Source organism: Lissotriton vulgaris, unplaced genomic scaffold (genome assembly GCF_964263255.1).
Source record: "Lissotriton vulgaris unplaced genomic scaffold, aLisVul1.2 SCAFFOLD_1581, whole genome shotgun sequence".
Classification (NCBI taxonomy): Eukaryota; Metazoa; Chordata; class Amphibia; order Caudata; family Salamandridae; genus Lissotriton; species Lissotriton vulgaris.
In genome coordinates this window covers 285,086-308,255 of record NW_028242962.1, presented here as the reverse complement: position 1 = coordinate 308,255, position 23,170 = coordinate 285,086, and the positions used below count along the sequence as shown (strand labels likewise).

General features: G+C 45.3%; 1 protein-coding gene across 1 annotated transcript in view; it reads left to right on the top strand.

Moving 5' to 3' along the window:
* The window catches only part of RAD18 (RAD18 E3 ubiquitin protein ligase), a 431,063-nt gene that overhangs the window by 190,910 nt on the left and 216,983 nt on the right, over positions 1 to 23,170 (top strand). Inside the window, exon 7 of the mRNA XM_086948442.1 lies at positions 6,688 to 6,872. Coding sequence (XP_086804568.1) covers positions 6,688 to 6,872 — 185 coding nt within the window. The remainder of the gene's footprint in view (positions 1 to 6,687; positions 6,873 to 23,170) is intronic.

Sequence of the window (23,170 nt, the reverse complement as noted above, 5' to 3'; positions counted from 1 at the left end):
TTATTTATTTTCAAAACCAACACATAAATAAAAATGTTGTCATTTACAATGCCAATAGCTCAAACTTTTCAAAAGGCGAAACCATTGCATTGTAAATGCTTGTTAGGTCGAGCGACCTATCTCAATGCGCATGCGCATTGAGCGGGAGCTCGATATAAAGGGGCTTAAACAGAGCTTACCGAGATCGGGCGATTCCATGAAGTGCCCGTGAAAGCTCGCTCAATGCGCATGTGCATTGCCATAAAAAGCGCGTGCACAGACACCAGCCTCCCTCCCACAGTCATCCCCCAGCGTGCGCTGTGCCAACAAGCCTTTGAAGTGAAGTGAAGCTTCACTTCAAAGGTATCCGCTACCCCCGCTCCCTGCTTCTCACGTTTCTGGCATTTCTCCTCCCTCCCTCGCCTTCCTCGCCCTTCAGCGTGCCTTCAGCCTCCATCCTTTCTTTCTCTCTTCCTTGACTTTAATTTGTTTTCTTTGTTAGTGTTAGTCTTCCTTTTGCCTTTACGGTGTCGTGCCTCTGAGCAACTACAGTGCGACTTTTAATTTATTATTTCTCTTAAACTTTTACCGCGTTTGGGATTTTATTTTTGTGTGCATTTCTGGTGTCGGTATTTACTGTACATTTACGCTTATTTCCTATACACTTACTGTCTTACCCAATCCTGTACGTGTTCATGAACAGCTTGTTGTTAAGATGTCCATGGAAGCGGCTCCATGTGAGTAAATGCCGCATTTTGTGTAGCGTGGTAATAGCTAGTTTTTTTTTTATATAGTTAAAACATCACTTTGCATCGCTGGTTTAGAGCAAGCTCATACATTTTCCTCGAGCAATTCCTGTTATGACAAGCCACACCAAACACTGGAATCCATTTGTGTTCTATGAGGAACATGCAGCGAGAGAAGGCAATAAATTATCCAGACTTTTCTTCTGGGGATTGTAAAATGGATTGAAAATATGTCGTGACTTTGCCCTTGAAAGCGGCTTGCCGTTTGAGCATTGAATGAGCTGCCTTGCTGGCTGTGCTTCCTCCAGTAGCGACCGAGCAATGAACCGCCTGATTTCTTAAAAATGCATTTCTACTGCAAAGTGGGATGGCTCTGCACACATTTATTTTGCATTGCTCTCGAGCTGTCTTCAAAGTATACCACCTCTACTGTGCAGATGACTCGAATCGGACGTCTCTTTTGTATGCAATTATGCGGGAAGGAGCAGGTCCCAATCAAGAATTACAGGACCTGCCATTAGGAGCTTCTTGATTTTTTTTTTTTAATTGATGGTTGAGCCGACCACCTCAGTGCCACTGCGCCAAAATCAGAAGAGTAGTTTAATTCTGATGGAGGTGTAACACACACATATATTGGTACACCTAGAATAAAAGTCTGTGGGGAGAACAATATTTTTAGCTTCGTTTTTAGGGGCGAGTTTGAGAGCGTGCTTGCAATACTATTGTGTTCAATAAAGGACTTGCAGCCCGCCCACTGCTTATCATTTGTTGGCTCCAGTTTCAGTCTTCTTTGGTGCTTCCTAACTGGCCAGTGCAGCATGAAGGTCAGTTCTGTTTGTCTCTGCGGAGCAGGGACCAAGCACAGATTAATCAAACCTAATCTGTGCCCATCTGCTGCTCCCCACATGATTGAGGTACTATTTCTTCTTCCCATTCCCACTTCCCTTACCTGCTGCAGTGGATGATCGCAACACGTGTTAGCTCATCTTTAGGTACCGCTTGAAATAAGTTCATGGTGCTACAAGTAATCATCTGCCACGTGCAAAAGCTCCCCAACCAAGGGGGATAAAGACTGCAGGCTTTATGGGAGGAGTATGGCGTCTCATGCAATCTGAACCTAGGCTCCCAAAAATAATTAAACTTGTACTATCCTTTCGTTTCCACTCTGAAACTGTGGTCTGCAACTCCGTAATCGCTCAGACAATGCCTAAGTAAAACAAACTGGAGGTAAATGGAGCTGGAGAGGTCCAAACAGACTCCGTGCAGATCAATGAACTGCTAAGGTCTATAAACGATACAGAGAAAAACTAATTGCATGGATGAGACCGGAGCCTCGAAATTCAGGCTTCATGACTGTAAACAGCGATTCGAAAACCATTTGGCTTAAAACCATAACCTATGAGTATCTCATCCAGTCACGGCGTATTGCATTCTGGAGCTTGTAATCACATTTATGACTTAATAGCACAAGGACAACAAGTCACAGAATGCAAAGCTAAAATCAGGCCTGAATGAGTTACACTCTTGAGTCTAGGAAATGTGAGCACACTGTATTTTGCATTCAATTCATGGAGTACTCGGATGCAATTTTACACAGCTTAGGTTGTTTAGTTTCAAGTGCAAGTAAGTAGTCCATTTCTATTTCCTTGCCTGCTAGGTCTTGTAGTCCTGGACTTGTAATATGAAATTTGAAGTTGCACTACCAAAAAAAGGTAACGTCACTCAGCACCAGGTGATTATTTTCAGTTTCTCCGACATCAGTATGTAATCAGCTAACTCTGCCTTTCCTATGTAAACACTGGCCCCATGTGTTGTATGGTAAAACGTCCTATTACAAACCTGAAAAGAGGTATCTTACTTTCAGTTTCACCCACCGCATCCACCACATCCACCACCACCTCCACCACCACCACCACCTCCACATCCACCATGACATCCACCGCCACATCCACCACCACCACATCCACCACGTCCACCACCACTTCCACCACCACCGCATCCACCACCACCGCATCCACCACCACCGCATCCACCAGCACCACATCCACCACCACCACCGCATCCACCAACACCACATCCACCACCACATCCACCACCGCATCCACCAACACCACATCCACCAACACCACATCCACCACCACCACATCCACCACCGCATCCACCACCACCACATACACCACCACATCCACCAACACTTTAACCACACCCACCACCACCACATCCACCACACCCACCACCCCATCCACCACCACCACCGCATCCACCATGACATCCACCGCCACATCCACCACCGCATCCACCACCACCACATCCACCACCACCACATCCACCACCGCATCCACCAACACCACATCCACCACCACCACATCCACCACCACCACCACATTCACCACCGCATCCACCACCACCACATACACCACCACATCCACCAACACTTTAACCACACCCACATCCACCACACCCACCACCACTATATCCACCACCCCATCCATTACCACCACCGCATCCACCACCACCACATCCACCGCATCCACCACCACCACATCCACCGCATCCACCACCACATCCACCACCACCACCACATCCCCCATCACCACCACATCCCCCACCACATCCACCATCACCTCCACATCCACCATGACATCCACCACCACATCCACCATCACCTCCACATCCACCATGACATCCACCGCCACATCCACCACCACATCCACATCCACCGCATCCACCACCACCACCACATTCACCACCACATCCATCACATCCACCACCACCACATCCAACACATCCACCACTACTTCCACCACCACCGCATCCACCACCACCACATCCACCAACACCACATCCACCACCACCACACCCACCACCACCACATCCACCACCACATCCAACACATCCACCACCACTTCCACCACCACCGCATCCACCAGCACCACATCCACCACCGCATCCACCACCACCACATCCACCACCACCACATCCACCACATCCACCATCACATCCACCACCACATCCAACACCACATCCACCACCACCACCACATTCACCACCGCATCCACCACCACATCCACCACCACATCCACCACCACCATATCCCCCAGATCCACCACCACCACATCTATATATGTGTGTGTGTGTGTGTGTGTGTGTGTGTGTGTGTGTGTGTGTGTGTGTGTGTGTGTGTGTGTGTGTGTGTGTGTGTGTGTGTGTGTGTGTGTGTGTGTGTGTGTGGCTCTGTGTGTGTGTAGGTGCAAATGCAATGTTCTTGGATTTTCGTCACAATAAAATACACTGAACATAATCTTCACAAAAGTTATTTACAAACGTTTAAGCTATTGCCATTATAAATTACAATAACTTTTATTTAAGTATTATTTACAAAATTAAAAGCCATTGTTATTTGTAATATCAATACATCTAAGTCACGTAAATACAACACACATTGCATTACAAATGCTATAGGTGTCACATTTGCGAAAGTTAAAACCATTGACATTGTAACTGACAAAGCTATTAATTTTGCTATTTTCAAAACCAACACATAAATAAAAAAAGTGTCATTTACAATACCAATCGCTCAAACTTTCCTAATGCGAGACCTATTGCATTTCCAATGCTTGTTTAAGTATGATGTTAACTCAAACTAGTTGTGAGACATTTGTGAATGCTCTGCTCTTTTGTATTTTTGGGGTTTTTGATCGGAGAATAAAAGCCAAATACCTATTTTTGTATGTCATTAATACCAGTTATATATTTTGATTTTTCTGAAACAACGTCCTAGCTGAGAAATGTTGTTAGCAGTCAGAAGGAAATATCTTTTTGGCACCCCCTCCTTTGACTTTCGTGGGCCTGCCCCAAGGAGGTGGTAGTCCCTGGGGCCGTATATGGGCCGAGAGGGGGGCTGCACTGCCCACCTCTCAGTTTGATAGGCCCCGGGGTGGTGGTGGTCCCTGGGGCCAGATGACCCCTGTGATCGCCCTTTAAAATATTGATTTTTGCCCTAGGGAGGTGGTGAGCCCTGGGGTTTCTGCACAGCACAGGAGGGGGGTTCTCGTGGCCCCCTTCATTTTATATAACTAAAGACCCGGGGAGCTGGTGGTCCCTGGGGCTTCAGCAATGCCCAAGAGGGGTGTCTGCGTGGATATCTCGAGGATTGAATATGGTTGCACCACATTGGTGGGATTACCAAAAACGTCCACAGCACCACTGAAAGCCTGCCTTAACGCTGCGGCAAGACTTATCACCGGATCCAGGAAATATGATCATATATCCCTGCACCTGAAAGTATTAAACTGGCTACCGTATGAAGCAAGAATCCAAATGAAGATAGCATGCATCACACACAAAGCATTACACGACAACACCCCAAGATATCTAGCCAAGAAAATTCAGTTGTCCGGTGGCAACAGACCAGCTAGGAGTGCTAAGGAGCTGCTTCTACGGCCAGCCTTCTTCCGAAAGAAAAAAACCTATGACAGAGCGTTCTCAGGAGCTGCCCCCAGAATTTGGAACTCACTCCCTCCAAACATCAGGAAGATCCAGAATCTGGTTACATTCAAGCGGGAAGTGAAGAGCCTGCTGATGAATAGATACATTACTTAGAACACTGTTCACGGTTCTGATATACTACTGCCTAGTACTGATCATGTACGCATGTACGCCATTAGAAAGGGAGACATAGACAATACTATAATGGAATACGTATCCTATGATATGAGAACAACCTAAAGGCCACTAGTAATGGTTATTTGAGTGAACAGGAGAACAGCATCTTTCTTGAACATATACCGAGCTACCTCATATCTGTTATATATACATGCTTTTGTTTTAATTTTGTCATAGCATATTTATGTACGCTAACGTTCACAGGTGTTACGAATATATATATATCATCTACCTCACAGCGGTTGCTCGCTAACTGTTTATATATATGTTAACCCTTTCCTCTCACATGTTAAGCGCTCTGATACCCACGAGTCTTGTTCGCGCTATACAAAACTTTATAATAAATAAAATAAATAAATAAATCTCCTCTCTTTATAAAGATGAAGCCGTATGGCGGTCCCCAGGGCGCCAAGAGTTTCAGGAGGGGACACCATGCACCCCTCCTTTAAAAAAAAAAGTTCCCTAGTACCGTGCGGACCTGGTGGATCTTTTCAAAACAAGCCCGGAAGCCCCCGCTTAAAAAAAATATATATTTTCCCTGAAGTTGCATTTCTGCCGTGATTTTTGGGGGAAATAAACGTTTGTTTGCCCCGGCGAGTCCCAAGATGGCTCCCAGTCCTTCCTGGGTGAAGTGTTGACAGCCAATCAGATTTCAGCACAGGTATTGTCAGATTGTCGGAGGATCCTCGTTCCTAGATATCCAAATGTGTTTTTCCTTACTATCTCTAAAACTATTGAACAGATTTACACCAGATAACAAAAATCACTCTTTCTGGACCAAGTGGTAGCTTTCTGAACAAATTTGGTGTCATTCTGTCCAGCAGTTCAGGCTGTAGTCATGTTCAAAATTCGTATGGGAATTAACATGGGAAAAGCACTTTTTTGACCCCACTTCTTCTCAGTCCCAGCTTGACGGATCACTCTGAAACCTCCAATGCAGAACAAAACTCTACTTGCACTCTTTGGACAATTCAGTGGAGATTCGGCAAAGGTCACCTGAGATATAGGGCAGTTAAAAAACACGTTTCCTATGGAAGCATGGTCCTTACCATACATACATACATATATATATATATATATACACACACACACACACACACAGTTTGATACTTGCTGCTACTCAATGCTGCACTAAATCACCTTGATTTATATCTAGAGAGATGCTTTCCTGTGCATTGTGCAAAAATCCTAAATGCAGTTACGAATGTATCCAATTGATGAGATCAGGTTCTGTGATTCTTTGCCTGTATTTGTTTTGATCAGTTCCTGTAATTCTTTGCCTGTATTTGTGTTACAGTTCTGCCCAGAAGAGAAAGCCAGTGGCCAAAGTTGTGTACAACCTCCTGTCAGATCGAGAACTAAGGAAAAAGCTTAAGGAGGTTGGGTTGTCTACCCAGGGACCCAAGCAGCAGCTCATCAAGAGACACCAGGAGTTTGTGCATATGTACAATGCACAGTGCGATTCTCTTAATCCCAAATCAGGTGGGTCCAGTGCTGTATTCTCAGTTATCAAAATGTATTTTATCTCCTGTCATATATCCACAACAATTGTGATCTATATCATTTCTTGGCAGTGTAGTAGAATACATAAGGTGTAGTAGGATAAAAGGTGTTGCACAAAATTCAACTGAAATGAACAAAAGTGCTATTTCCCCAAATGCCTCCTTCAGCCCACACTACAAGGATCTGAAATGTTTTCTGGTATAGCAGAAAATGACTGCACCGCAGCTGCAAGGCTATTCCTTCTCTTATCTAGTAGCTTAGTAAAGAGCAAACACAAGGAGATGATGGACGGAGCGCTGAAACTTTTCAGACACTAGCAGATCTGGGTTGAAACCATCATTGTTTTTTAGCTGACTTTGCCACCGCAGTTCAGACCCAGCCGTATGCAAATTAGTCTTGACCCTGATTTTCATTGAGCAATCCACCCCGAACTGCCAAGTCAGGTCTATCCTGGATCGGAAACAAGCATCCTGGGACCCGTTAAAGGGTAACACCCCATATCAGCTAGGCTTGCTTGAACCCAGTGGCAAAATGAGCAAGACCTGGCTTGGCAGTTTGGGCTGGACTGTTCCCATGTGGAACAGGGTCAAGACTGATTTGCATATGGTTGGGTCTGAACTGGGGAGGTGAAGTGATCTAAAGAACGATGATAGATTTAAACCAGATCTAATAATGACTGAGGGCGAATGTCTGAAAAGTTTCAGTGCTCCTTGTGTTTGCTTAGTAAAGATCTTCAAATTATCTGTCTGGGATTCCCAGGTGTGATTAAGGGGAAACTAAAAACCTGTGAACCTTCATTCTTAACTATTTCGTGAGATACAAACTACACATTTGGAAAGTAGTCTCTGCAGATTGATTTTAGCTTTCTCTTTTTCTGGAGAATCAGTCCTTTTGTTGTTCCTGCTTCTCTGTAGAGCCCCTTGTTCTTGCAGCTCTATATGTTGGTAATGGTATTCTTTTTTGTCTTTTTGAGTCATCTCGCTCTTTCCTCTAAAAGTCATGCTTCACTCTTCAGCCAGATTTATCAGGTTTGATCACCATACGCCTATTTTCTTTTTACTTCACTAGCTACTTTTATACTTTATTGGTGTCTTTAAACTTGGCAACATGATTTACAAGTGATGTGACATGGGGCAATCATTCTTTCTGGCCAGGAGATTGCATGTTGCTGACGGGGGCTCAGGGTGGCCAGACCAGGTATCTATTGTTCCTTGATATACCCAGGTTTGCAATTGGAAACCCTTGGTTAAAGATTGTATCCTCAACGTCTACTTGAATGCTGATTTTACTTTCACCCTCCAGCAGTCTATCTCAGTGGTTCTTAACATTTTGTCTTCTGTAGACCCCCACTGAATCATTACTGGAATCCAATCCGGGACCTCCCCTCAGTCATGACTGGAAGCCGGGGATTCCGGCCTAAGCAATTTCTAAGATTTGACCCTCAAAACAATACACACAATTCTAAATAAATATAAATTAAACACAAAAATTATGGAATATTTTATTTAATTCACAGACAGATGTATAAGAATCAATATTTTATTTTTAATGGGAAGAGTGCAGCTTTTCTAATTTCTACTTTAATTCTAAAGACGAAGCAAGTACCTTTGGTGCTGATTATGATGTTGGTGAGTCCGACACCAACAGCACACCGGTGTCACTTTCACCGACATCTGCCCCTGTGGTGGGCCTGCCACATTACGATGCGACGGGCGGATGGGACCGTCTGTGGCGGTCCAACGGGCACAAGGAGCCCGTCCGTGCATCTGAAGGACACCGTACCCCCTAATGACGCTCTGCCATCGTGATTATGATGTTATTTTCTGACAGACTTTCCATGTCGGCCTTTCTGACATGGAAAGGCTGTCGTAAAATGACTTTTTAGGCCCCTAGCAGGGCCCCTTCCCTCCTAGCCCTCCACTATGGGGCTTTGGGGGGCACCTATGCAGCTTCGACTGCAGACCTTTTCCGCCCATCGCACATGCTGCCATAATGAAATGGATGTTTCTGACTGCCCTATTGGCATTTGCATACAAATACCGAGGTCGGAACCGCTGAACTATGGTTGGGCGGTTCCAGACCGATACGGTGTCGTCTGACGTACATCATAATCAGGGCCTCCTCTGTCACCCACTCCTCTGTACTACACCCACAATGTTTAGCCTTCAAATTCCTCTCTTTCAAAGACCCTGCTGACGTCCTCAACTCCCTCAATGCACGACCTACAAAGATGATGCCTTACCCTCCTTCTTCACCAAGGCCATCTCTGGAGAAACTCTGTCAACACTGCTCACCACCCTCAGTGTCTCCCATTCTCGAGGCATCTGCCCTGAAGCTTTCCTGACAGGTCAGATCAAACCCACCCCTGAGTAAGCCCAATACTAGACGTAGACAACTTCACTAACTTCTGGCCCATCACCTCAAGTACCTGCCTCTGGCAAGATAATAAAATAAGCATCCTCTGCACAACATCAAGACTACATCTGTGCCAACCATCTCCTGTACAACTGTTAATCCATCTTCAGAGCACGCTGCAGCATGGAGACAGCTAGTTTACAAATCATAGATGATGCTCTTCTGAACACAAAAGATCACTCTTGATTCCTGATAATACTAGACGTCTCAGCTGCCTTCCATACCGTTAACCATTCCATCCCCATCTGCAACCTGAAAGCTCAAATGGGATTCATTGGTTCTACTCCTATGTATCCAAGCAACTCCAGTTTGTCTAACTGGGACACTTCCAGGTCTTTGAACATCCTGATTAGCTGCAGAGTACCCCATGGATCCATCTTTCCACCATTATCTTCAGCCTACACATTGATCCCGTTAGAAGTTTACTTTCAGATATTATCAAAGTACCCCATTATGCCAATGGCACAGAACTATATTTGGAAGTCTCCTTCTGTTGAGACAACCTGTCCTTCAAATATTGCTTGCACCCCCTTCTCCAAACCTGTCCAGCACCTATCTGATGCTTAACCAAAACGTGACTATTTATTGTTGGCAACTTCAACAATCAACATCTAGTCCAAATCTGGCTCAGTGACATGAACCTGAATGTATTTTAATTCCAACTTTCACCCAGTGCCAAGTCACTTGAATTCACCCTGGATACCGATATCACCCCCAAGGAACACTTCGCCCAGTGTTAGAAAGCATTAACCTTGTAATCCAGATCCAAAGGGAGTGAAGTTTATTTTTACACCTTCCACTGAAAAAGATACGTGGAATAACATATTGGTTAACAACAGACCATTTGACATTCACCTGGGCGCAGTGTTCTGCTGGACACTACTATGGTTCCAGAATTTTCACAATGTGCCTAGATTACTACATAAACGGAGATAAAGATATTTAGTTAAGTGCTTTCCCTGTTCTCACCCCTTTGCATGAAGAAATGTGCCTAAGGGGCATTACTTAAGGCTAGTGGTGGAACTGGGATACAAACCAATGGTTTTATATCCTTATGTGTCTAGTACATATTACATTTTTTCATCACTTTCACTTCATTTACAAGGATTTTCCCAATACTGCTTGTCATTGGAGTAATGCTATGTTTGTTGCTCATGCACATTAAGAAAGCTCAATAGCTTCAGGACACCGCAGTCTAGCCGAATGATGGATGGCGCTGCTTTTCAAATTAAATTTCTGAACCCTATTGTTATTAATTTGGCATTGATAAAGTGCTATTGAGAAAGAAGACATCTGGGGCCTGATTCATAATTGGCACCTGCACTCGTGGCGTAGGCTTCGCAGTGGTGGGGGAGTCACTGCACTCGAGCAGTATCTCTGCAATGGGAATTCTCACTGCGGAGGTTCCACCCTGAGTGAGAAACCTCGCACCACGACTGTCGGGCCGCCGCCTTGAGTGCCGAGGCCATTTGTGAATCAGGCCCTTACTGTTATTTAAATGAATTTCTAAATCAGTCTTTGTGCTTATTTTTCTAGTGCTGCTTACAAAGGAGTAGGAATCTCGTCAGTCTTTGCGTTTATTAGTTTCCAGAGCAAGGACATATGCTACTACTGCTGCTGCCGGACACAGGCTTGTTTCTAACACAAATACAGGCTTACTTAAGTACTTTTACTGACTACAGTGGAGGCTTATTAATGCCATATGAGTTATTTCTTCGCTGTTTGGAGGCAACGTTCATTTAGACAAGACTGAGGATACAAGGGTACTCATTACCGGCTTTAGGCCTTATTTGTGGAGACAACGTCCACCACAGGGACGTTTCGCAATAAGACTTATTGCTGGATTCATTAAACTGACACACACACCTCAGGCTACCTTACTTTTGCCCTGAAGAAGCCCGTGTGAAGGGTGAAACACGTTGGCTGTTTTCCACATGTGTACAAAGGACTTTCGAAAAATAAAGACTTGCAACAAAAAACTCACAATGCCTGCGGAATAAACTTTGCTTTGTATACACAGTGATTTGCTGAGTTTGTGTATTGCCTCTCATCAGCCTTTTCTAGCAGTCACTCCAGTTTTTGGAGCAAAAGAAAGAATTATTTATTAGATAGAGAGGGAGGGAAGAATACCCTGCTGCAGCCGGCAATCTTGCTCTGCTACTCACCAATCTGCTCTCCAAATGGGGGCCAAAATACAGATTGTGAGTAGAAGCCAGAGAGAGCCAGTCCTTATTCTAGTAAACCTAATTCCTAACTCCCTTTCCATTTTGCCTTGATAAAAAATAAATTACTGGTGTCTAGGTGTTTATCAGATCTTCAGAGAGGATATGATCGGAATGTGGGGGTGCTACACACCCCAATCTAGCCTTTCATGGACATCACTTCTGATTGCTTTCCCAGTGGGTCTGGAATTAAAATGGTGGGTAGTTGCCTTGTGCCAGGAATCCTTGCTCTTTACTCCCTGGTTTGCCTAATAAAAGAAAAATGCACAGTGGTGTCTTGGGGACATTATTTTTTCCCTGAGAGGGGAAGTCAGAGAGGAACTACCTAATCTACTCCCCCATGGAAGCTAAAATGCAAGTGATATGTAGTGTGCAGTGAGATGCACACCTTGTGCCAGGAAGCTGTTTACCCACTCTGTTACTTTTTTGTTTTCTGAAAAATTATCCTTGGTGTCTATGTGCCTTTCTCCCTTCCTGGAGAAAGAGTATCTAATGCCTGATGGTGTGGTGTTGCTTTCAGATCCATTGGATCCTACCCCAACTGTTTTGTTGCATATAAATTATTTTCCTAGCTGTCTAGTACTGCTTTGAGAAATATGGGTACCAGAAGGTTAGTGCTGCTGGGAATAGCGGAGTGTGGAGTCAGGTCCCGCATGAGCAGTAATATCCGGCAACATGCTGGTTCTGGCACAATCGTGACAATTCCACAGAAAATTCCATTCCTAGCTCAAATGTGGTAATACTCGGAAACATGGAAACATGTTGCACTGTCATATTGGTGATAAATCCTAGTAACATGTTGGCTATGGTGCAATTGTGACAATCCTTGACAATGTGGAGGTTTTGGCACACTGTTGGTAATTCCTGCTCAAATGCTGGCCCCTGCACAATGGTGGTCATCCCTAGAACATGCTGGCCCAGACTCAGTGATGGTAATTTCTGGCAACATGCTATTCTGGCACATCGATGGTACTCCGGCAATATGCTCATCTTGGCACAATGATAGTACTCCCTGGCACCTGGAAGGACCTGGTACAGTGCTGGTAATCCCTAGCAACATATACAGCGGCATGATGGCAGTAATCCATAGCATATTGCGAGAAGACATGATATGAAGGTGCCAAGACACAAATGTAAATAATTTTGGACACATTAAAATTCAGGCAGGCCCGAGATGAAAATTGTCAGTGCAAATGAACATATATAACAGGTATTCTGTGAACATAGTTAGCTAACCTTTCTGATAAAAAAGGCTTTGCCATTCCCTGGGTTTTTCGGGAGAGGGGTGGACAAGGTGAAAATCATTGTATTTGTAAATGCTTGTTTCGGGTGCCTTTGGCACTCCATAAGCATGCATGCCTATTCTCTCCTGTGTTCTGCTTTCCCCTCACATCTCCAACTTCCCCTCTCACTCCCTGTGTTCCCTTCTTTACTCGCCCCAAGCTTGTTAACTAAAAGGGTGTTTGGAGCCCGCCTATCGCTTACCATTTGTTAGCTTCATTGTCACTCTTATTTGCTTGCTACAGATTAGTCCGTGTTTTCTGGTTTCACTTTCTCTTTGTTTGTTTCTCCCTTCTGCCAAGCAATGGACCAAGTACCAATTAGTGTCCTTCCACTGCTTGCCCTGGCTCTGAGGCACTTTTAATGTCTTCTTCCCCAGCCATTGTTGCTTGTTTTCTCACGTCATTGATTGCCTGTTGTTGCTTGTTCTTTTATTATTGCTTCCCCATCCGTCCTCCTATGTCGTTGCTTACTTGTTGTTTTTGCTTGGTCCATACCTCCTCTAGTGTTGTTGCTTGTCTCTTTGTTGCCTGCTCATTGTTGCTTCCACCGTTCATGTTACTTCTGCCATCTCCACCCATTGTTGCTTGCCCCTGTTGTGTGGCGTTTTATGCTCCGAGTGAATTTTCCCGATTCATGCCCTTATATAGGTAGAATTCACATTGCCCTTATATAGGCATAGAAATCAAGCCCTTATTTAGACATAGCCGTGCAGACCAAATACAGGCATGGCTACTTCCACCCATACCAAAAGTCACAACGATTTCTTGGAAAATCGGCTTAAGCAGTTAGGGAACTTCCCCTCGCTTGAATATTGATTTGTCAAAGAACTCTTGTACTTTGCAAAGAACAACTATTCCCTTGGGGTTGTTTCCTGACGTTATTATGCCCGACTTTACGTCAAACTATGACATTCCTAGATAACTTGAAGGTATAAATATACCTTCACTTGCTCTAGCAAGACACGGTGGTTTGGAGCAGTTCGACTATCTACTTGCCCGACGCAGCTCGCTACAGCAAGTGCCGAAGGAAGCCGACCCTCCAGCTGACGCAGAGATCAAGAGGCTGCCCTTCTTCTGCTGAGAATCCAGCTCCAGTATTTCCAAGCTCCCCTTGCAGGTTGTTGGGAAATCGAGTCCCGAGACAGAGATACCAGACCTCCTTTATTCTAACTAAGGTATGGAGCTGATTAGAACCTAGAAAAATCTTGGATAGATTCTTGGCAAAAACAACTAAACCTAGGCTACACAATACTTACTTCTTCCCGCATACTAGACTTAGGTTAGGTACATTGGGTTAGGCGTATTTTAGAAGCACCAGTTGAGTATTTTAGTCAGTTATTTATGTATGTATTTTTATATGGCTTAGAAACCATACAATGCTCTTACAGTATTATTTTATAATATTGTTCTCGCTGTACACATTATACTTTGCGGTCTGCATAAAGATTGTAGCAGTTCACTTCTCTTGCATGCGAAAGAAGACTGTTCAATAAACCCTTTTTATTGAAAATGCCCGCCTCTCTATTTCTCTGCAACTCTGTAGAAACGAAGCATGCACGATTGACTGAGTGAAATATTTATTGTTTCTGCGACTCTAGAGATATATTTCTTATTCTTGGGAAACAAAGTTGTCATGTTTATGCGGTTGTCAGAAACTAATCACTTCTCGTGAATTCGAGAAAGTTTCTAGTGACCTCTGAGCTAGCTGGCACTCACTATTAAGTTTAATATATTCGATAGAGACCTAGTCGACCTTAGTCCTACGTCTAATCTATAGGATATATTATTCCAATGCGCAGAGCCTATTGGGAATATAAGAACTACACTACACCCCGTGACACCAAACATTACCTTGCTCACAGCCGTTGATGCGTGCCCCGTTCCACTTGCACACCTTATCACAAAAAACGGTGCAGATGTACAACATGGCTGAAAAAATAAAGCTTAATAAAGCCAATAGATCTCACTTAAGAAAGACCTATTGACTTTGGCAATGCATGTTTTAAATGTAAATTGCTTACAGCTCCTCGTTGCTCTGTGAATTTCCCTTTTCCCTCACCCATCCTGCCCCCACCACTTCTGCTTCTCTGCCCTTCCTCGACTCATCTTTAAAAAAAAATAATCTGAACTCCTTGCAACTTTGCAGAGTGTACTCTCCACCTGCACCTCCTAACTGCACAATTGTTGCTTCCCCCTGCTTTTTTTGTTTGTCAAAACTTTCCTTATTAGTTTTTTGAAGATTTAGGATAACCGCAGGTTATGCGTTACACTAGCTTCATTGTGCTGTGCTATCGGAATTTGTAAGTGTCGGGTCCTAATACACAATGGAATTGCCCTGAACCAGTACAGTTTTCACTTATGCTGCCATCCAGTCAGTCGTATCCAGAACAATCATTCCTTGCAAGACCGGCCCTCCTCTAAGCAAAACACCCTAAAAAGGAGTGAGCCTAAAAAGGAGAAATTGTAATGTTAAGAATTAAAAGTTTTCTTGGCTGTCAATGTCGTTGCTGGGAAAGCCAGCGTCTCCTGATCATGTTTCTCTGGGAGCCTTCACGCGTGCCCTCTATTCCATCACCGGCCTGCTGAGTATCTGGGAGTAGGATTCCTAGTAGGGCTGCTGCTTCTGCTAGTTCCATGAAGTAATGAGTCTTGTTCTGGATATCTAAGGCTAGCCCAAAGTGGAAGGAAAAGTGGTATTTCATGCAATCTTGTCTCAGTTTATCTATGACAGGGTGAAACTGTTGCCGGCAGGCTAATGTGGCTGGGGCGAGATTTTGAAAAGGAGAGCATGTTGCACCCTGGAACGGGATTTCTTCTTTCTTTTGTACCACTTGGAGGATTGCGTCTTTTGACTTAAAGGAATGTAATTCCGCCAAGACATCTCAAAGTCTTCCCAATCTGTTGCAGGCCCACCTGATGAATTCTGTCGATTTTGATTTTTACTTGGGTGACCCCTAACATTCTGCGAACAGTCCTGAAACAAAGGCCTCCAGATCTGGGCCTTCTGCACCCTCCTCCAAGTTTCCCATGAGAATGTTATTGCGGCATGATCTGTTTTTAAGATCTCACATTTTAAGATTGAGGTCTGCAAGTTGTGCACCCAGTTGTTTAGTTGAGCCCTCGAACTGTCCAATGCGTCGTTCAAGGCACTGTAGCTTAGTGCTGTGGTCCAATGTGTGGGTGCCCACAGGGACCACATCTTGTTGTAGAGAAGTAAGTTTACAATTCATGTCTGATTTGAGGGCTTCTAGCGATGAGGCAAGATTGACCTTCAGCTCCTCCTGGAGTTCATTCTTAAAATCCTGCATGGAAGATAGAGGATCCTCTTTTGTAAGTGCCATAACGTGTTTCATAGGAAAGGCTGTTGGGGGATCCCTTGCCTCTGCTGGTGTAAAATAGCTAGACACCCTATTGACCTGGGCTCTCTTCAAGAGTATCAGGAGCATGGATGACCAGGAGATACCAGCAACCAACGTCCAAGCTCTTACCGACATACATGTCATTCAGGTATCCTAAACGTGGGGTAGTGTGCATGCCAGAGGGTCAGTAACTTAGCAGGGGCGACAGTAGAGCAGAAAGAAGGGTACTGTTTCTCTGCTGTCAATACAGAGACTCGAGGGGGCAGGGGGATGGCGGGGTGCTTCTGAATAGTCTATATGACAAAGAGTAGTCTCCTATCGGGGGTCGATTCGAGATCTGTCTCCCCACGGAATGGAGAAGCGACTGGCATGTTAGTAAACAACCCCGCAGTGATCAGGTTCCGGAATTCTGGTTGCCACCTCTGGTTCCCACCTCTTACGCGCCACCAGCTCTATCCACACTGGGCCCTCCTCGGTGGCCGCAAGCCATCTATTCGAGGCTCTGGAGCTAGAGGGCTCCCCCATTCAATCGGAGAGGGCTGTAGCAACTACATCACAGCTAGGTGGGGGATTAGTAGTCCAGAACTGAGCTAGCAGCCATCTTGTTACACTCTCTGGGTTCCACTGAGAGTCCTCTTGAGCTGTAGGTCCCCATGTGGAACATCTTCATGTGCCACATGGTGGGATCGTCATGTTAGTGTCAGGCCGAAACTTTACTTGCACAGAGAACTATAGATTTAGGCTGGGAACAAAGGAATGTGCGCCTACAGACATATATCCCAATCTGCATCTGCTTAAAGATGACTAGGCCGACTGAGAAACTCATCCAGTGATCATTGCCCAGGAGAGTTCGACAGGGCTGCTATCTTGAAGTCAGGCAGGGTGCACTCCCGCAGCCACTGCGTGCAGGCCTATCAAAGCCTTCCCTTCGCCTCAGAGTGCTTCCTCCAGAGAATTGCCCAGAAGCCCAGGGCCATGCCACTGGACCCTCTCCCTGTTGTGTTGGTGATGTTTCCCATTGGGGATTCACTCTCACTGCGAGTAGAGGCCTCCGGACAGTACCGTGGCCTCTTGGGTGATGTGGCACTGCGTCAGGCAGCAGGGTAGCCGCACGACGGAATCTCACCTTCCCACAGGCCGTCCCCTCATTTCAGGCCTTTATTAGGAGCGCTAGGGTCTCTGGATGGAAGGCAGTGTCTCATCCATCGAAGCAATGCACTCTCCTGTGCACACGTCCCCTCAGCGCTAGTCCTTAGCAGGCCGGGCCAGGATCTTTAGAGGTCTGATCATACGGGGGCTATTAGGTGACCCACATCATGTCCCCCCCCACCTCAGGACCTGGTGTTCGGTGGGTTCGGTCAAGCCAGTGGGGGCTCTGGGGCTTTGACTTTCAGCGATGTTGCAGCGGAGCTCGTGTGTATCACATCCACTCTGCCATCCTATTTGGCTCCGCCGCACCCCGGTTTATTAAAAATCGTTTTATTTCCTTCTCTTTTTAGGTCGAGGCAAGAGAACACACATGTGCTGCTCTCCGAGGCATGCTGTAATTCCTCTGTGAAGTTTCAACACACCCACCACTTTTCATTGGTTTCTTGGTCTGCCTTTATAAATTACATAGTTTTCGTTTGTGAATAAAGTATATTTGTCCCGCCTTATGACAGTTTTGTTCCCGCCCTGCTGACTGCCCCTAATACATGGATCCTCTTGATATGGGCCATATGTTTTGGTACGTGCACTACTTTTTCCTTTGCCTCAGTTTGCTTTGTAACTTTCCTATTTGTGTTTCACTTTGCTCCCCCCTCCCGTTGTCCATGTTCACTTTGCTCCTACCTCTCTCCTGTTGTCCGTGTTCGCTTTGCTCCCGCCCCCTCCTGTTGTCAGTGTTCACTAGGTTCTCTCCCCCTCCCACTGTAGTTTGTGTTGTCTTTCTTCAAGCACCCATTTTGTCTTTCTTCCTGCTGTACTTTCTGTTGCCTTTCCTCTCACCCCCTCCTGTTATCCATGTTGTCTTTTTTCCGTCCCCCCTCCCGCTGCTCCTTCTGACTGACTGACTGAATTATTTTTAGAGCGCTCTTATGCGGAGGCGTCTTGGTGCTGTAGGACGAAGAGATAAGTTAGGGCATCACAAAAAGCCAGTTCTTCAAGGCCTTTCTGAACTTATCTATGCTCTTTTCTGAGCGGAGTGGGGTTGGCAAACTGTTCCATAACTTGGGGGCTTGATGGGAAAAGGATCTGTCGCCCCATCGAGCTCTCTTTATTCTAGGGATTTGGATTAGATCATGAGAGCTAGATCTGAGTGTACGCTCCGGCACATATCGGGGGAGAAGATTGGAGAGCTGCTTGGAAGCGTTTCCGTAAAGAGATTTATGCACCAAGCACATGGTCTTGAATAGGATTCTGCGCCTAACCGGGAGCCAATGGAGTTCCTGAATGGCTTTAGAGGTGGGATGTTGTTTGGGGAGGTCGAGCATGACCCTGGCCGCTGCATTCTGGATTGACTGGAGCTTGGCGAGCTGTCTTTCACCGGCTCCTATGTACAGGGCGTTACAATAGTCCACCCTGGACATAATCAGCGCACCCACCACAGTTTTCCTCAGGGAGAATGGTATGTAGGGCAGAACTTTCCTGAGGATCTTCAGTGTGAAAAAGCAAGCCGAAGTGACCTGGCTGATTTGTGCTGTGCAGGTAAGGTCCTTGTCCATTGCAAAGCCTAGATTTCTGACCTTATTAGCTGGGGCTGGGCAGCTGCCAGCCTCTGGAGGCCACCATAGGTGACTCCAGATGGACGATTTTTGGCCAAACTCAATCACCTCAGTCTTTTCGGTGTTGAGCTTAAGGAAGTGAATGTTCATCCACTTCTTTACGTCAGACAGACAGTTCCTAAAACTGGTGGTGGTGGCTTCCACAGTCTGCGCAAGTGAGACAACCAGTTGGGTGTCATCAGCAATATACTAGGTGCAGCCCGTGGGATTTTATCAGTGCAGCAAGGGGGGTGACATAAATGTTAAAAAGAGTGGGTGAAAGGGCCGAACCCTGGGGGACGCCACATGGGAGATGGAACTCATCGGACTGAAGGCCGCCCCAGTGGATTTGGTGGATGCGGGCCTCTAGGAAGGACTTAAGCAGGGCTAGGGCGGTATCCGTGATGCCCAGCATCCTCAATCTATTTACTAGGACCCCATGGTTAACGGTGTTAAACGCCGCTGTTAGATCCAATAGGATCAAAGCGACTCTTCCCTCTTCATCCATGGTCCTTCGGATTTCTTCAGTAGCTATGATCAGAGCGGATTCGGTGGGATGATTTGCCCTAAAGCCGTGTTGTGTGGGGTCCAGGAGATGGTTATTTTCTAGATGTTTAGTGAGCTCCTGATTCATGGCACTCTCCAGTATTTTGGCTGGGAGGGGCAGGCAGGATATTGGGCGGTAGTGTTTAGTTTCCATGGAATCTAAAGTCTCCTTTTTGAGAATGGGCCTAATGCATGCCTTCCTCCAGCTGCTGGGGAATAGTCCAGAACTTATGACAGTGTTAAGGAGCGGGGTAAGGGCCAAACTGATTATTTCCGTGACCAGGTGTAATATGTAGGGGGGGCAGGGATCCATTGGACATCCAGATTTAGTCTGTAAAAGCAGGGTGGCAACCTGGGTGTCACTCATCGGCGAGAATTGCGAAAGTTCAGGGACATAGGAAGGCTGGTCTGTTGTGTGAGGGATGTGAGGGATCTCCCCACTGACTGGTGAAGAACGGAGGTCGTCATAAACTGCCTGAACTTTATGCAGAAAGAATTGTGCTATATTTTACACAAAGTCCTGATCGGGCGTAAAGATTGTATCCCTGGGGCTTTTGGCTAAATGGGTAATAGTCTTGAACAGTTCTTTAGAAGAGTTTGTGGATTCTTGGATTTTCTTTGTGTAGAAGGTCACCTTAGCTTGTTCTATCGTAAGCTTGTATTCATGTAAAACTGCTGTATACTCCTTTCTGGTCTGAGGACTACAGTCGACGCGCCATAGTCTTTCATATCGGAGGCATTTCAGTTTAATCAGTTTGACCTCGGGGGTATACCACTGTGCAGTGGCTGAGCGTATCCTAGGTTTTTTAATTTCTTCTGGAGCTAGCTCGTCCATCGCCTGGGTAAGCCAGGTGTGATATTTATGAGCTCCGCTATTGCTATCGCAGCTTGTGAAGGATGGCAGTTCTCTTGAGTGCGCTTGTAAGCGGAGCGGCTTCAAGTTTCTTCCACGGGCGGGTTTTATTAGGGAGTGAAAGATCTTTCCTCTTGATGTTCGTCAAAGTTATCTTGAGGTTGAAGTAGATAACAGCATGGTCTGACCAAGGGACCGGGGCGATAGAGGTGATCTTTATGTGATTATTGTTAGTGAAAATTGCGTCCAGGGTATGACCTGCTGTATGGGTAGGTAGTGCCACTAGCTGGTTCAGCCCATAACTGCGGAAGTTCTCTATTAGAATGGAGGTTTCAGCAGAGTTATTTTCCTCTAAATGGAAATTAAAATCTCCTAATGCCGTGAACGTTGGTTGGTCTAACGTGGATTCCAAAAAAGTCAATAGGGCGTTAGTGATAGGACCTCTAGGCCCCGGGGGTCTGTAGAGCAGAAGACCCGTGAATATTATTTGATTCGTTTGTTTGACCGTGAAGGATATGGCCTCTGCTTCCAGTCCTGGTTGAGGGAGAATATTTATTTCAAAAAGTGAGCGGTGGATAAATGCCATCCCTCCGCCTATAGTTCCCTACCTGTCAGCATGTACTACAGAATAGTCTGTAGGTACTGCTGTATTCCAGTCCGGCCCTTCTGTTGCCTTTCTTCCCACCCCCCCTCCTGTGCACACCCATAACCTGCACAGCTGTAACTGCCTGGGTTTGAGGTGCGGTATCTGTACGGGACAGGTGAGTGGGGCGTTGTGTTGTGCTTTTACCGAGAGGTTATCAAATAGGGCTACTAGTCTGTATGGACCGGGGTGCTTCTTTTCAACTATTCCCTATTAAACCGCATTACTTCAAAGTCAGTGCAGCTCTCGCGGTCTTATTCACTGTTATGGTCCTCAAGGGGTTATTTTCTCTTAAAGAGCTCAGTCCTGTAGGTGAACTTTGCAGTTCTTGTGCCACACATGCTTTTGGCTTCTGTGTTGGAAACAGACCGCACTATACACAGCAAAGAGGGGAGGAGAGGGGGTCTGGTCAGCTCAGTTCTCATCTGTGTGAGCATCAGATGCACTATGCTTTTAGTGTCTCTCACATACTTTGGTTTGTCTGCTTGAGAGTATCTCATGGCCTCTTCTGTTGTGACCTGGTGCGGTGTACTCATTTGTAAGCTTTTCTCACACAGTACCTTCTGCCACATCACAGAAGCTTCTGTTGTTTGCAATTTTTGGTAGGCATGGAGAGAGCCAACACCAAGACTAGAAACTGGTTCCCCAGTTCCAAAGTCAGCAGCTCTGGATGTTAAGCCCCATGTTTGTGTTTCCCAATCTCAATATCCCGAGATCCCAGAACACAAACCAAATACCAGATCCTGGATAAGCTACTCTCTGTTGTCATGGCACCCAGTGAACTCTGAGTATGGAGATTCATGTTGGAGCTCACATCATGCACAACGGTCCGCAGTTTATTTATTTGTGTTCGGTTTTTACCCACCAAGTTCGTACCAACAATGTAGTTTTGCACATCTTTGCACATAACTACATGTTGTTGTTTCTTTCAAGGATACACGGGCAGCCATCATCCAGCAGTCCAAAGGCGAGTGTGTCCCCTTGAAGGTTGGGCTGAATGAAATCTGTTCATTGGGGCTGGGGGCAGCTATTGTGGATGTTGGCGCTTCCTGTGAATACACTTGCTTTGTTAAGGTGCGGAGGCTAACTCAGAAATCTTTCACTGCCCACAGAAAGTTAAGCACAGTTCACCCACACCATAGTCTGAATTTAATTCTAGTTCTCTTAGTTAATGAGGGGACTTTCTTTCATCAAGGAGGCAGTACTCCAATTCAGGACTTTTGTTTAACACCCTGATATTTACTGGAACTTGTAGTCCAGCTGCACTTCCCTTACTACGGATGAAGTTGGCACCAGAAAAAGAACAGTTACTGGAGCATTGAATCTGTAGTGACAAGGAGTCATAAGACGCTCCATATCAACTTCTGATCAGGGTAGTAAGCTCTATATACATGTAAACATTTTCCAACAGTCTAAGTTTGGATAAAGGTAATAACCTCCATAATAAACACTGTAAAATGATGTTTCAAAGAAATGGAACCTAAAATTTCACAGCAGTTTAGCAAAACCTTTTTTTTCATATTTGCATTTTTGTATTCACTTCTTATTTTGAAAGCAAAGAATCCTCATTCTTGCTTTAAAGTAATTATACAGCTCTTTAATCTCTGGTGGCACAGCACCAAGGATAATGTGCTGCATGGCTAAACCCTTATATGGTCCCAAAGGTGAGACCTATTGGCTATGCCAATGTTTGTTTTCGTTTGCTGTTACCATAAAGGGTCATCAATATTTTTTCTCTGTTCCTCCGTACTTGATGCTGAACAGCATTGTCAAACTCAAGAGGTCTGCATTGGCAACTGAAAGTCAAGACCTGTTGATTTTGCCAATGTTTGTTATGCCTTGGTACCAGAAAATCCCTTCTGAGGGAAGTGACCCTGGTGCTAAAATATAGAAAGCACCTCATGAGCATTAAATTGCACTCCTTTCCGAAAGGTGCTCATGGTCTTACATTTTTTTTAGGACCATTAGACAATAGATAAGTCACGATATGCATATTGAACATATATCCTGCAGGCTGGGTCAAGGCACTCTGGAAGCTTGTGAGTTGCATGAGACAAAGCATCTTAAAAAAAAAAAAAACCAATTGCTTCTGTCTCTGTGTATCCGAAAAAATAAAAATTCCTTGCCCCAAGGAAAGTCAACGTTCAGTTTAAACTCTTTTTACTATACAATAGCTTCAAGCCCTGCTGGGTTATATTGTTGATCACACACAACC